At 43.0% G+C, this 12,329-nt stretch overlaps 1 protein-coding gene across 3 annotated transcripts in view; it reads left to right on the top strand.

Moving 5' to 3' along the window:
• NEO1 (neogenin 1) overlaps positions 1 to 12,329 on the top strand; it is a 178,940-nt gene that overhangs the window by 139,634 nt on the left and 26,977 nt on the right. For all 3 annotated transcript variants that reach the window (XM_048956121.1, XM_048956119.1, XM_048956120.1), the window contains exons 12-17: positions 2,204 to 2,253; positions 3,155 to 3,299; positions 4,499 to 4,609; positions 7,946 to 8,140; positions 8,921 to 9,016; positions 10,138 to 10,361. In XM_048956121.1, coding sequence (XP_048812078.1) covers positions 2,204 to 2,253; positions 3,155 to 3,299; positions 4,499 to 4,609; positions 7,946 to 8,140; positions 8,921 to 9,016; positions 10,138 to 10,361 — 821 coding nt within the window. The remainder of the gene's footprint in view (positions 1 to 2,203; positions 2,254 to 3,154; positions 3,300 to 4,498; positions 4,610 to 7,945; positions 8,141 to 8,920; positions 9,017 to 10,137; positions 10,362 to 12,329) is intronic.

Below are 12,329 nucleotides of genomic sequence, written 5' to 3'. Positions count from 1 at the left end.
GCCATCACTTTGTGAAGTTGGGATCATTTTTCCCACATGTGTAACTGTTTCATGTCACTTCAATATCCAGGAACAAGCCTGATGTCTTTCTGCAGATCTTACCAGCAGATCCTGTCTGTACTAATGCTTCTCATGTTGCTGTTCATCCCACTTTCATCACCTACAGATGGGTTTAGCAATGTGGTGTTGGCACATACTGTGGGCTCCACTGGCCACAGCCCACTGTGCCCATTCCTACCTTTTCTTTCCTCCCTTTTAGCCACTTCAGACAAGGGCTTCCCTCCTATCCCACTGTCACCTCACCGAAGAGCTCTCTACCAGCTTTGCAATGCAGGACCCCCCTTAAAGAAGTGACAAATGCCATATTTGTCCATGCATTTTTGAATTGCACACTTCATTATAGTTTGAGTTTTGATTTGCCTCACACAGATTTCTGGCTTATTACTTGAAGTCTCCAGCATTCTCTCCACCAGAACCTCCTTTACATGTTAGCATCACGATTGCTATCTCTCAGCATCCAAGTTACAGCTTGTAACTTATGTGATCATTCCATTCTTATGCTTCCACGCTGAACCTGATAAAATGTAGTTTCTACAGCTTCCTAAAGGATGTCATCTTGCTTCTAACAGCTGTATAGCCCTGCTGCTTATCCATGCTGTTCTCTCACTCTCTCAAATCTTTCTAGATGAACAATGTACATTCACTTCTTACCATACTCTCTGTATGTATCTCCTGTAAATGTTCCATTCTTAGCAACCTTTAGCTTCTTTTTTAGCAACCTTCCTCATTTTTATGTAGGTTCCTGCTCCTAATCTAAGTGTGTTACGATGGTTTGTTGCAGAACGACCAGCTCTTTGGGTACAACAATTGAACTGGGATTTGTGTGCTGCTCGTAAGGTGTGCTTCTCTTCTCATAGTGTTCCTGGTCTGTAGGAAACAGGCTTTATCACAACTAGAAATACCACCTCAGCATTACACACTAATAGAGTTTAGGCTTACTTTGACAGAAGACGAACTGTGCACCTGTGACATGCATGTATTTGTGTGTATTCATGTCGTGTAGCCTTTCCCGTGTCCTGCTGATTGTCTTTCTCTTGCCAAGTTTGCAGTACATGCATTAATCACACTTTGTGAAACCCAGATTTTTTATTTTTTTTTTTAATTGTCTTGAAAGCAGGCAAAAGCCGAATAAAACAAGAACGGCAAAAACTGGCTTGGCTTTATTTCATTTCCTCTCTTAACCTGGTGTTCTTGCTTTTTAAAGGTATAGCACCTCCTCCCTAGGTCTGGTGTTCTCAGGAAAAATGAGCTGTTCTTGTCTGCATTTTTGCAGTGGCAGTGGGGTATTAAAGCACCCCTGCTGCTCCTTTCCCTTAACACACTTTATGCACTCAGGTTTGTTTTCTCTGGTATTGTTTGGACTGGCATGGGTTATCTGGAAAATGCATTGTTGTGGCCTCAAGCCCTGTTGTACTACTTCCCTGTCCTTGTGCTTTGCTGGAGTCTTGGCTTCCTGTTAGGGAACACTTACCTATGCCTTTGAGATAACATTTGTGAGTCTTTCACCTCTGGAGAGCTGCAGCAAGGATCTCCTTGGTCTCAGTTTCTCTCTTGTGTAGCCTTTTTGCACAGTGGATTTGAACTGTGCTGACCAGAAAGCTGCTGCTACAGCCAGGAGAGAGCTAGCAAAGAATGGAGATGGAGAAGCAAAACCATCTCTGTGCTGCACTTCACCTCCGTGCTTCTCAGCAGCACCGGCACATCTTGGCTCTGAGGTCTTCCTGTTACAGAAAGTCACGACACAGAAAGCATGGCTGGAATTTTAAATGTGGATTCCCAGAATCAAATATCCAAATGAAAGTCTTGGTTTGGAAAAGTGCTGAACGTGATCTGTCTTGTTAGAGTTGGGGGGAAGTACCTTTACCTATAAAGCTTTTTTATTTGGGTTCCTATGATAAGTAAAGACCTGAATAAAAAGTGTGTTTGTCTTCTGCAATGAAAATAAGTCACTCTCCCAAGCCAAACAGTCACTGTGTCCAAAAGTACACCTGGTCGAAATTCTAAATTATTTTATATAGTGCCTTAAACCAGAATGGATCGTGATTTTGTAATGAATGATAGCAGACAGTAGTTGTATATGGAAATACAGTATGGGGTATATTATATGGCATTTTTTCAGTTGTAATTCCTTTAATGTTTCTAGTTCCCAGTGCTGCACCACAGAATCTAACGCTGGAGGTGCGGAATTCCAAGGTAAGCTGGGGAGAACTTGCTGCTGGTAATGGGTAAAAGAAAGGCTGGGTGTCTGATCAGCCAGAACGTAGAGCTGCTTTGGGCCTTTTCCCTGCCGTGCTGCCTTTCAGCTGTGTGTGTATGAGAGGCCCAGCAGGAGGGTATCTGAATGTGGGATGTGAAGCATTAGAAACTCCTGTCCAATTGTGGATTGTGCATAATGAGATGCAGCAGAGGCAGTGAAAATAAGGCAAAGCATGGAGCTCAGTTGTGAAAGGGGTATAATTGGGCACAAAAGCCTGAAGCACCAGCACCTGAGTGTGTTCCTAGTGATTAACTGTTATTTATGGTTTGTGCACACATATGCATGCTTACAGTGTCCTGGGCCCCTTAGAAGAGAAAATTACATACTTATCCTCTATGACTTTGGTGATTATGATTGAAGATTTGAAAAAAAACTCTTTTCTTTCTAAACTCCTTTCCCAATACTTTCGTTGCTAGCTGTATGATCAAAAACCAGCAGTGTCATGCACACAAAGCACTGTTCAGGTATCTTACACCCTTTGAAGAAAATGTGGGTTCCTAAGGATAGCTCCTAAGGAAACCATATCTTCCTGTAACTCAAAGAAAATGAAAGGGAAGCCCAAGAGGACTTTGTGAAATTGGAATCAGAAAGTCCAACAGGAATTGAAGCGCTTTGGCTTGAACTTCCATAGGCGCCTTTATGACCTGTGCTGCTGCTGAATTGCGATTGTTGTTTTGTTGTCCTTTTTATTGATAGCACGTCTCTCATCCATGAAAACGCCATGTATCTGTGTGCCAGTTTATCTGTCTTGTGTTTCACCAAGTATTAGCACTTGCGTAGTTTTTCTGGCTGCACAGCAGACAACAAGTTTGTAATCACGCCTCCTGCCTCCCGCAGAGCATCATGCTGCACTGGCAGCCTCCTCCTGCGGGGACGCACAGCGGCCAAATCACCGGCTACAAAATCCGCTACCGCAAAGTGTCCCGTAAGAGTGATGTGAGTGAGAGCGTCGGGGGGACGCAGCTTTTCCAGCTAATTGAAGGTGAGAGATTATTTGCAAGCCATTGACAGCCCAACAGGTCTAGCAACCTGTTTTCCAGCCCTAATGCTGCCTTTGGTTTTCTATGTGGAGCAAATAAACTCCTTTCAAACCTTCCTATATAGGTATATAAAGCATTCTATAAAGGTATAGAGATTGCATGGAGTGGATGGTCCTGAGCTCACTGTGTGAGTGGCAGAAATGAAAGTATGGATAACAATGCCAAAGAAATGCTCTCAGGCTGGATGTTTTCAAGCTCACCTGTTTTTTTGTGGACAGAATGTAGGTGTGCTCTGTCTCTTGCAGTGCTCACCAACAAGCCTGATTCAGTCATGTGAACTTCTTTCAGACATCTGTACAAATCATGCCACATAGTTTCTTATATGTCAGCGTTTGTCCTTCTTTCTGGCTATGATGTAATAATTTGTCCCCTCTTTATTTTTGTATGTTTCAGAAATTCAGCCTACTACAGTACTTAGCATAAATGATAAATTATTGCTAGAACAACAATTTGGTGTAGTGGTAATGGGGCATAAGGAGAGGAGCAAACCTAGGTTTTGGCCATGAACAGCTGATCAAGCTGTGCCTCTTACAAAGCAATTAGGCAGCTCAGAAAGTGCTTCACGCTGTATTCTCAGAAGCTCCACCTGTGACTCAGTAATGTTTGTTTCCTCCTAGAGTCAGAGCTGATTGGTGCCCATTAGCAGAGCACATTTTTAGCAGCAACAAGGGCCTGTTTAAGACAGTCTGTGTATAAAATTTGAGTGCATTTTCTTATTGTTTTGATTATTGATTATGCGCTCTTATATACTGCAAACAAACTCGTATGTTTTGGTCAATTGCTGTCTGTACATCTGTGCTTAGTTATGGCTGTGGGTGCTTCTCCTCTATTAGCATCCAGAAATTAAAGCTTGCTGTAGATGGGACCCTGCAGTGCCTGCCTGTGGCCTATGGGGACGATCCTTGGAGAGTCCCAGCTCTGGTGCCCATGCTCATGGTTTAGCTCTGCACTGTAAGCAGTGTCAGCTTCCTTACTAGAGTTGGCAGCGGTGTTTCCATCCTGACCTCAGGCTGTGCTTGAGTGGCACTGCTGAGGTGAAAAGTTTTCTAACTACCAGGTTATAGCTGTACTTTAATTGTGATTCCTGTGCTTGTGGTTGGGATTTGCTGTTGTGACACCTGGGCTGCTCTTTATCTCCTAGGTCTTGAACGAGGCACGGAGTACAACTTCAGGATAGCTGCCATGACTGTGAATGGCACTGGGCCAGCTACTGACTGGGTGTCAGCAGAAACGTTTGAGAGCGATCTAGATGGTAAGATATTAAGTGTGGAGGTATTTGTGACACCAAGGCCAGGGCACAGTAGAGCCTGACTGCTTTTTTAAAAGGAAAAGGTGGTTTTATTGAGTTGCTTTAATATTTTCTAGTGTTGTGACGTGTTTTATTTACAATTAAGTGGAATTAATTTCTTTTTCTATCATGAAATTCTTACCAAGTCAATAGAAGAGCTTATGCACAAATTCTGCTTCTACACTTTTGAGAACTGTATATTTTTGCTATCAAGAAAAACCCAATTTTGAATGCCAGTGCCAGTGGTTCGATATTTAAATAATAATACAAGATAAGATTTATCTAATAATAATGCCTTGAATTTTATATTGTAATAAAATTCATCTCGTTAATCATGAAGATGTTCACACGCTACGAGGTGGAGGTAGGAGGACTGTTTTCCTGAAGGGAAGCAAAATAATGATTATGCATTACTGGAGCACCTGAATTATGCTAATGAAACCATCGGCGCACGCCTCAGAGTTCTGAAGGTGGTGATTTGGTATTCAGCAACGCAGTGGCTGACTTGTGGGCCTGCTGACTGCAGCATGGAGCCTGCATGGTGTCTGCATGAGGGCAGCAGAGCTGGGGTCCAAATGTAAACTTTGCTGAACACAAGAGAGATGCCATGGTAGGAAAGGAATGATGGAAAGCATCGCTTTTACCTCCAGGGCTTTGCAACATGACCACTGTGTTTTATTGGTACTGCTTTGTTGAAATATTCTTCCTCTCTTTATGACTTCCTTATAATTTCTAAAGAGAGCTTTTGATCCCCATTAACTCATACCGTTATAAGCTGTGGATGTCTCTGTTCATTGCAGGGGAGTTGGACTAGGTGGCCTTTTGAGGTCCCTTCCAACTCTAGAGAGTCTATGATCCTATGATTATAAAAAAAAAAAAGATTGATTTTCAGTGCTGGTCAGCTAGTATAGACCTGATCTTCTATCAGAAATGAAGACTTCTCCGTCAGAGCCATAGATTCATATGCAGTGTACAGAACCATGCAGAGCTTACCAATAAAGGTAGAACAACTTCTGTGAAAAGCGTTGACCTCTGTTGGTTGGCCCAGGTTTGGTATTGGGTTTGGTATTTAACAACACAAGAATAAACAGCAAGTGAAAACCTGATTGTCACAGAATTCAAATGAGTAAATCTGTGAGCATCTTGTAGAAGTTGGCTACGAGCAACTGGAATTGCAGCAGAGAAGTGCTGGTTCTAAAGAATGCAGCAGATCTCTAAGGAAGCACCTACGTGTTCCTGGTGATGCTGGGTAGCCCGTTCTCATTCTGAACAAGCATTTGATTGGTTTTGTTGAACAAAAGTTACCTTCTGCTTCTTGCAGGCCAGACTCCCTCTTTGCAGTGTTAGGAAGGAGCTTGAGGTCATTCTTTCTGAATTAATGGTGCAAAATGCCAGTGATGTCTGTCACCTCTGTGTGACTGGAGATTCAGTTGTGGCAGCAGCTGGAAGATGGAATTGTAGAAGAAATCCAATGTTTGTTCTGTGCTGTTGGAAGATTGCTTCAGCAGTCAGCTGGTCTGCCCCTCAGAGAGCCCATTTTTCAATCTTTGTGTTATGCAAAGTTGATGCTCAACTCAATATTTGTCCTCTTTTTTCCCCTCTCTGTTGCTTAATCAGGAGCAGCAGAGAAACTAATGCTAACTGTGGAATTTGGTTTTGTAGCTATTTAGAATTTGCTTCTTAGAGATGAAATGACTCGTGTATGTGGCTGTCGTCCTCTAACTGGATGTGACACAGCCTTGCAGCTCGAGAAACCACTTGTTCCCCAGACTGAAGGAGATGTGGATGTTTTGCTTTCCTTTCCCTAACAAGCTCATGTGGGTATATTTAATAACACAGAGCATATTTACAGCTCATGTTTAATTTCTCAGGTTCAATATATGTGCATACATTTCATTCCTCTCCACTCTGTCTGCTTTTGAATTTAAGTAGAGTATAATGAACTTCATAGTGCCATCAGTGCCAACAGGAGCAGCCCATTACAGGTCTGTGCTGGTGGGGCATTCTGCAGGGCTGGCGCAGGTCCCACCAGGAGCTCAAACACAGGGACTGTTAAAGAATTGTATAAAGTTTATCCCCAGTGCAGTGGCTTCTGTGCAGTTAGAAACAGCTTCTCTTCTGTTGCAATTCTGTAGCTTTTCTGTATTTAAGAGTGGTGAACTTTAATTGATCGGCTGTGTCAGCTGGAGACCATAAACTCCCTTGGCAAGCAGGCCATGGGCATATTATGATCCAAGTAATACTGCTGTGGTGTTTTATTAAATGCCTGTAGATAAATGCTGCATGTTTCATTAAAAGGAAATCTCTGCAGGAAGCAGAACACTCTGAACAGTTTATTTTAGAGCGGGGAACTCAACTTACTAGTGCACAAAATACAAACTGTCTGTTAGCATACAGTGGGCTCCAGCAGCCTGACAGAAGCAGTTACCCCATTTCTGAGAAGCTAAGAGCAAGGCATGGATGTCAGTGTGTGCAGTTGTGCTTTTGCTTTGCTTTTGCCTATGTTCAACACTGGGGCAAAGTTTTCTAGTAAGAATGCTGGGGGACTGCAGTCACATCTCACAAACATCAGTCTTTCTGTTTATAAGGGCCCCAATTCCACCTCGCTGTTGGATTGCAATTAGATCTGTGTGCTCACAGGGGTAGGGTTCAAGCATCTATTGTTTCATGCTTGTGGGATGAATGTGAAGTCCCTGCCTATGTTTTATGAGTTATGTAGAAGAGACTTCAGGACCCACACAGTGACAAGGATAGTGGTGGCACAGGACAAACGACAGAAGACCTTTGCCAAAAATGCTGCAGGCAGTTTAGTGACAGTGGTTTGAGCTTTGGAATGTTCTATTTAGTCCTACAGTGAGCTCAGGCACCTTCCTTTGGACGTGACTGTGTTCTCAAGATAATTATTTAGTGCCCACAGTAAGTAATACGACGGAGCTAAAAGCAGATTGCTTTGTGGACAGGATGTGATAAACTGAATGCATATTTTGGAAAAATTAAAATTGGGAAGAACATGCAGAAGCATCAGAAAAGTCTGCCTGGAAGTAGACCTGATGCTTTTCTTCAGTATGACAGTCAGGTGCTTTTAAAAGGGTGTCTGTTAAAATGTATTAGTTAATTTTCATCTGCTTATTAGAGAGCTCTTTGCTCTCTCTTGTACAGTAAAGCTTTCCTTTGGAGCACACCCATTTTAATACATGCGCAGAGTACAAGTGCTGCATTTGACCTTATTAGTTTACGGTTCTTCACGTAATTACCTTTATTGAGGAGAAATCCTCTAAATCCACTGTTTTCCTTCAACAGAAAGCCGTGTTCCTGAAGTTCCGAGCTCCTTACACGTCCGTCCTCTGGTCACCAGTATTGTGGTAAGCTGGACTCCACCTGAGAACCAGAACATTGTGGTGAGAGGTTATGCCATAGGGTATGGCATCGGCAGTCCTCATGCACAGACCATCAAGGTGGACTACAAGCAGAGATACTACACCATTGAAAACTTAGGTAAGGAAAGCAGATTAACATCAGCACCCTGATTTCACCTCCAGTGCATGTTGCTGTTTTTCAGTCATGATATGAAGATATAAAACTGCAAGCATGTCTTCTAAGAGGATCTTTATCATTATGAAGGCAATAAGTTGGGAAACCAAACAGTTGATAAGTTTAAATGAACTCAGTTCTCTGTTGATGGAGGAAATGGCAGAGCAAAAAAAAACAACCCAGAATCCTGAACTTGCTGAGCTGGAAGCAAAGTGTGTTGCCTTCATCAATGACAAACATAAACTTTGACACAGAGCAGCTTTTCCTTGTTTTCCTTCTGGAGCTGTGAACAGGTGGCTTCAGGCAAAAAAAGAAACTAACATGTCACCAGGATATGGTGGCATCTGCTTTGAAAGAGAAATACAGGGTAACCCTGCCACAGAATTCTCTGTGGTAGGCAAGATAGCCTGAAAGCAAAACAAATATTAGGATTGGGAAGTTCCCTAAAATAAGGGCATTGGATAATGCTGCAGTAGAGCAACCTGAAATTTTTAAAGGGTTTTTTTTTTTTTTGTTATCTTGGCTGTACCTAAGGTGGAAGTGCTGTGACTCTAGACATCTGCTATGGGAGAGCTATTGCACAGTAAAAGAAGGTCTGCATGGAGACTTTCTCACTTCAAACTTCTTATTTTTTAACAAAAATACATGAAATAAAAAATTGAACAAAGCAGGGAAAGCATAGAGGCAAAAAAGAGGATGCACTAACAGTCTGTACTAAAGCCATACTATTTTTTTTTCCTTTAGACCCGAGCTCACACTACGTCATAACTCTGAAAGCATTCAACAATGTTGGGGAAGGCATTCCTCTCTACGAGAGCGCAGTGACCAGGCCTCATTCAGGTAAGGACCAGGGGCTGCCTCTGTGTTCTGCCCTGCTGAGAGCTGCCAGCGTGCCTCCTGCACAGCGGCTGAAAACGCCATTATTTCTAATGCAGGAGTGTTGGGTTTTGGTGTCATCAAGTGCTCTCCATTTCTATAACTGATTGGCCTTACTGTTTCAGTGATTGCTCTGCATGGTTCTTCTGCTTATTAAACCAACTAAAAATGATTTCATTTTTCGGTTACAAAATGCATCTTTGAACAGCTTACAGATGTTTTTATTTGAAAAGTTAACCATTCAGTTAGCACAAATGGGTGTTGCTCTTGTTTTGTTCTTGGGGGCAAGTGTAGATTTTTAGCGTGTGTCTTTACTTTGAGATTTTGAATGTGGTGCATGCATTTCCTTTGTCTGAGTCTCAGTTTGGCATAACTTAGATTAAACAAGTTCTTGGCTTAGTTGTTTTTCATCTTGTAACACATTAATACAAAGATAAATTTGTTTGCAAGTGAGCTTCTATTACTGTGTGGCTCGCTGTGCTCCCTGCTAGACTGCTGGCATTATTTAGTCCTGTGGGACAGATGTTAACGCTTCTGTTTGCTTTAATTTGCTGAAAAGCAATAATTCTGATAGATTTTATAGAGGGCATTGGAATTGCAGTTTCTTCACTTATTGCAAATTTGCATGGCACATAGAAAATGCCTGCCATGAACATTCTTTGAAAGCTGATGGCAGTAACTCTTTCGGAGTGACATTTACCCACCAGAAGTCCAGCTCTACTTCCTCCACACTGTTTTCTGCAAGTGGACGTTCTGAGGGAAATCGATTCAAAATTAAAATTACTGCATGCTTGGGATTCTTAGTGCTGTGATTGAATGCGCTCAGCGCTAGTGATTGGGTGGCAAACTTTATAGCACAGATATGTCATCACTGTCTTGAGGGAACACTATGCAACAGTTATTGTAATACCAGCCTTATGTCACCTATTAACTCTGGCTTTTCTCTCTTTTTCTCCATTCCTCACCTCTCATTTCATTATATTACCCCGCATTTCCCCCTTTTTTTTTTGTTTTTGTTTACGTTATAATGCCACCTTCTCCCTTTTTAATTATAATACACAACTTTTTACCCATCAATTCCCTAGACACTTCCGAAGTTGATTTGTTTGTTATTAATGCTCCATACACTCCAGTGCCAGATCCATCTCCCATGATGCCACCGGTGGGAGTTCAGGCTTCCATTCTGAGCCATGACACCATACGGATCACTTGGGCAGACAACTCTCTGCCAAAGAACCAGAAGATCACGGATGCTCGCTACTACACAGTTCGCTGGAAAACCAATATTCCTGCTAATACAAAGTACAAGGTACCGGCGTTTCAACAGCACTATCAGGGCTGGGATGCTGTGATGAGAAGTTTCGTGTTCTACTTAGGGCTGAGCTAAAGCTGAGAGTAGTGCTTAGTGTAGGTGCGAACCTGGTTTTGTCTGAGGTGGCTGGAATGTGCTCACAGCAGTGGTGCTCTGTTAAATCAACAGAGGTGCTCCTGGGGTTGTGGTAGGGCGTTGGGTATGAGTGCAAGAATGGAGTCAGGGAAGGAAGAAAAGAAATAGAAAGAAGGAAGGCACTTTCAGAACAACGTTCTGCTGTGGAGCTGCAGACATGGCGACCATTTCCTCCTTTCTGCCTTACTTCGACTTGATGGCTTTGTGTGGCTTACCTGTAGAGGAGCCAATAACACGTCGATGAGGTACGTGCTGCTGATGGCTTTCCTCCAGTTAGCAGAGGAGGCTGGCTGGCGGTGTGTGGTGACTCATGCACCCCCTCCGACTGGCAAATATTTGTTCTTATGGTTTAAAGTCTTTTTTTTTTTTTTTCCTTTTTACAATCATTTCTGTTCATGCCACGTTGTTAGTGAAACATCCTTCTGGGAACAGAGTGGGTGCAAAATACCTAATAATAACGATATCATGTTGCTGCCTGCCTTGATTTGGAGAGTAGATTTGGGGTTGGGTGTTCTGGTTTGGGTCATCTTAGTCGGTTGGTTGCCTTTTTTAATTTCCAGAGCTATTTGGAGGCCTCAGAAAGTGCTGACTGCAAGTTTCACACTGGAAATGAGACTCAGAGGAAAGGGTTGTTAAAATCTGCGGCGTGTGGAGATCCCTTTATGCTCTTAGAAAGCAATCTTGTTACAAACCAGATATTTTTTTTGATTGAAATGAGAAGATGTATGTATGTGTGTTCCTCCTCTAAAGGCGAGTTATTTATGAGCCTGCATTCCCAAGGCATGTGCAGAGGATGTCTCAGGAGTGATTTATACAATGCTGCAGTTTCATTAGTTAAGAGCTGGTAAATGCAGTACTCCCACTGTTCCCAGTGATGGCAGCCAGGGGCCGAAAAGTTTTACTCTGACCCAAAATAAATACATAACGATAGAATATGGTTCAGAATTCCTCGTTTTAAAAGGCGTTGGCCTCAAAGGGCAGAAGTATGACAGCATTTGCCCTACATTGTTGTTCCTGCAGCATGATGTCTGCAGAACTCACTTCTGCCTTTTGCTTTTGTTTAAAGGCACGATCTGTGCTGCTCGGTTGAGCAATAACAAGTGGTAACATTGATGCAGGCAGAACCCATGTCACAGATGTGCTGCTGTGTTTCAGTCAGCTCTTTGGTAACTGTCTTAACTCAGGGCAAGCCTGTAGCTGCTCCTTGGCAACTTTGCTTCATACACAGATCTCTTCAGGACATTCTCAAGTAGCCACAGCTCTGTCTCTCCCATGTGGTGTTTTCAGCTGCCTCTCTCCTCAGTGATTTGCACGTTGATGGAGTGCATTCAGAGCTGTGTATGTTTGCTCCTACCCTCTGTACTGACATCCCCCAGGTATTTCCCAAGGAAGGTGCAGCTTGCACCAAGCACACGTTCGTAGCTCCACCAGCCGTGCTGCCTGCAGTCTGTGCAGGAGTTGTGTCAGTGCGGGGCACATCAGCATGGAAGCAGAAGCTGAGAGACTTTGTGCTTTGAGCCACGTAGCTGCACTAATGTGGATCAGAGCGTTTCGCAAAGAGCCTTTGTGGTGCAGCAGGGCTACCTGTGATTTGTGTTGCTAAAATATGAAATCTTCGTGTGGATCTTAGAGGACTGTATGAAAGAAAATCTATTTTACAGAGCAGTATTGATGGTATTTATTTCTAGCACGTGAGCAGGGTTTGGTGCTAGGGTTATACTGTGATCTTAAGAACAGGATGGAAAGCTGAGATGGTGTTAGGGATCTCTGCAGACCCCAGAGAGGAGGAAGCAGTGTGCTTCACAGGGGTGCTTTGCAGGCTCATCAAAC

The sequence above is a fragment of the Lagopus muta genome, chromosome 10 (assembly GCF_023343835.1).
Source record: "Lagopus muta isolate bLagMut1 chromosome 10, bLagMut1 primary, whole genome shotgun sequence".
NCBI lineage: Eukaryota > Metazoa > Chordata > Aves > Galliformes > Phasianidae > Lagopus > Lagopus muta.
This window is presented reverse-complemented; position numbering and strand designations above follow the sequence as displayed.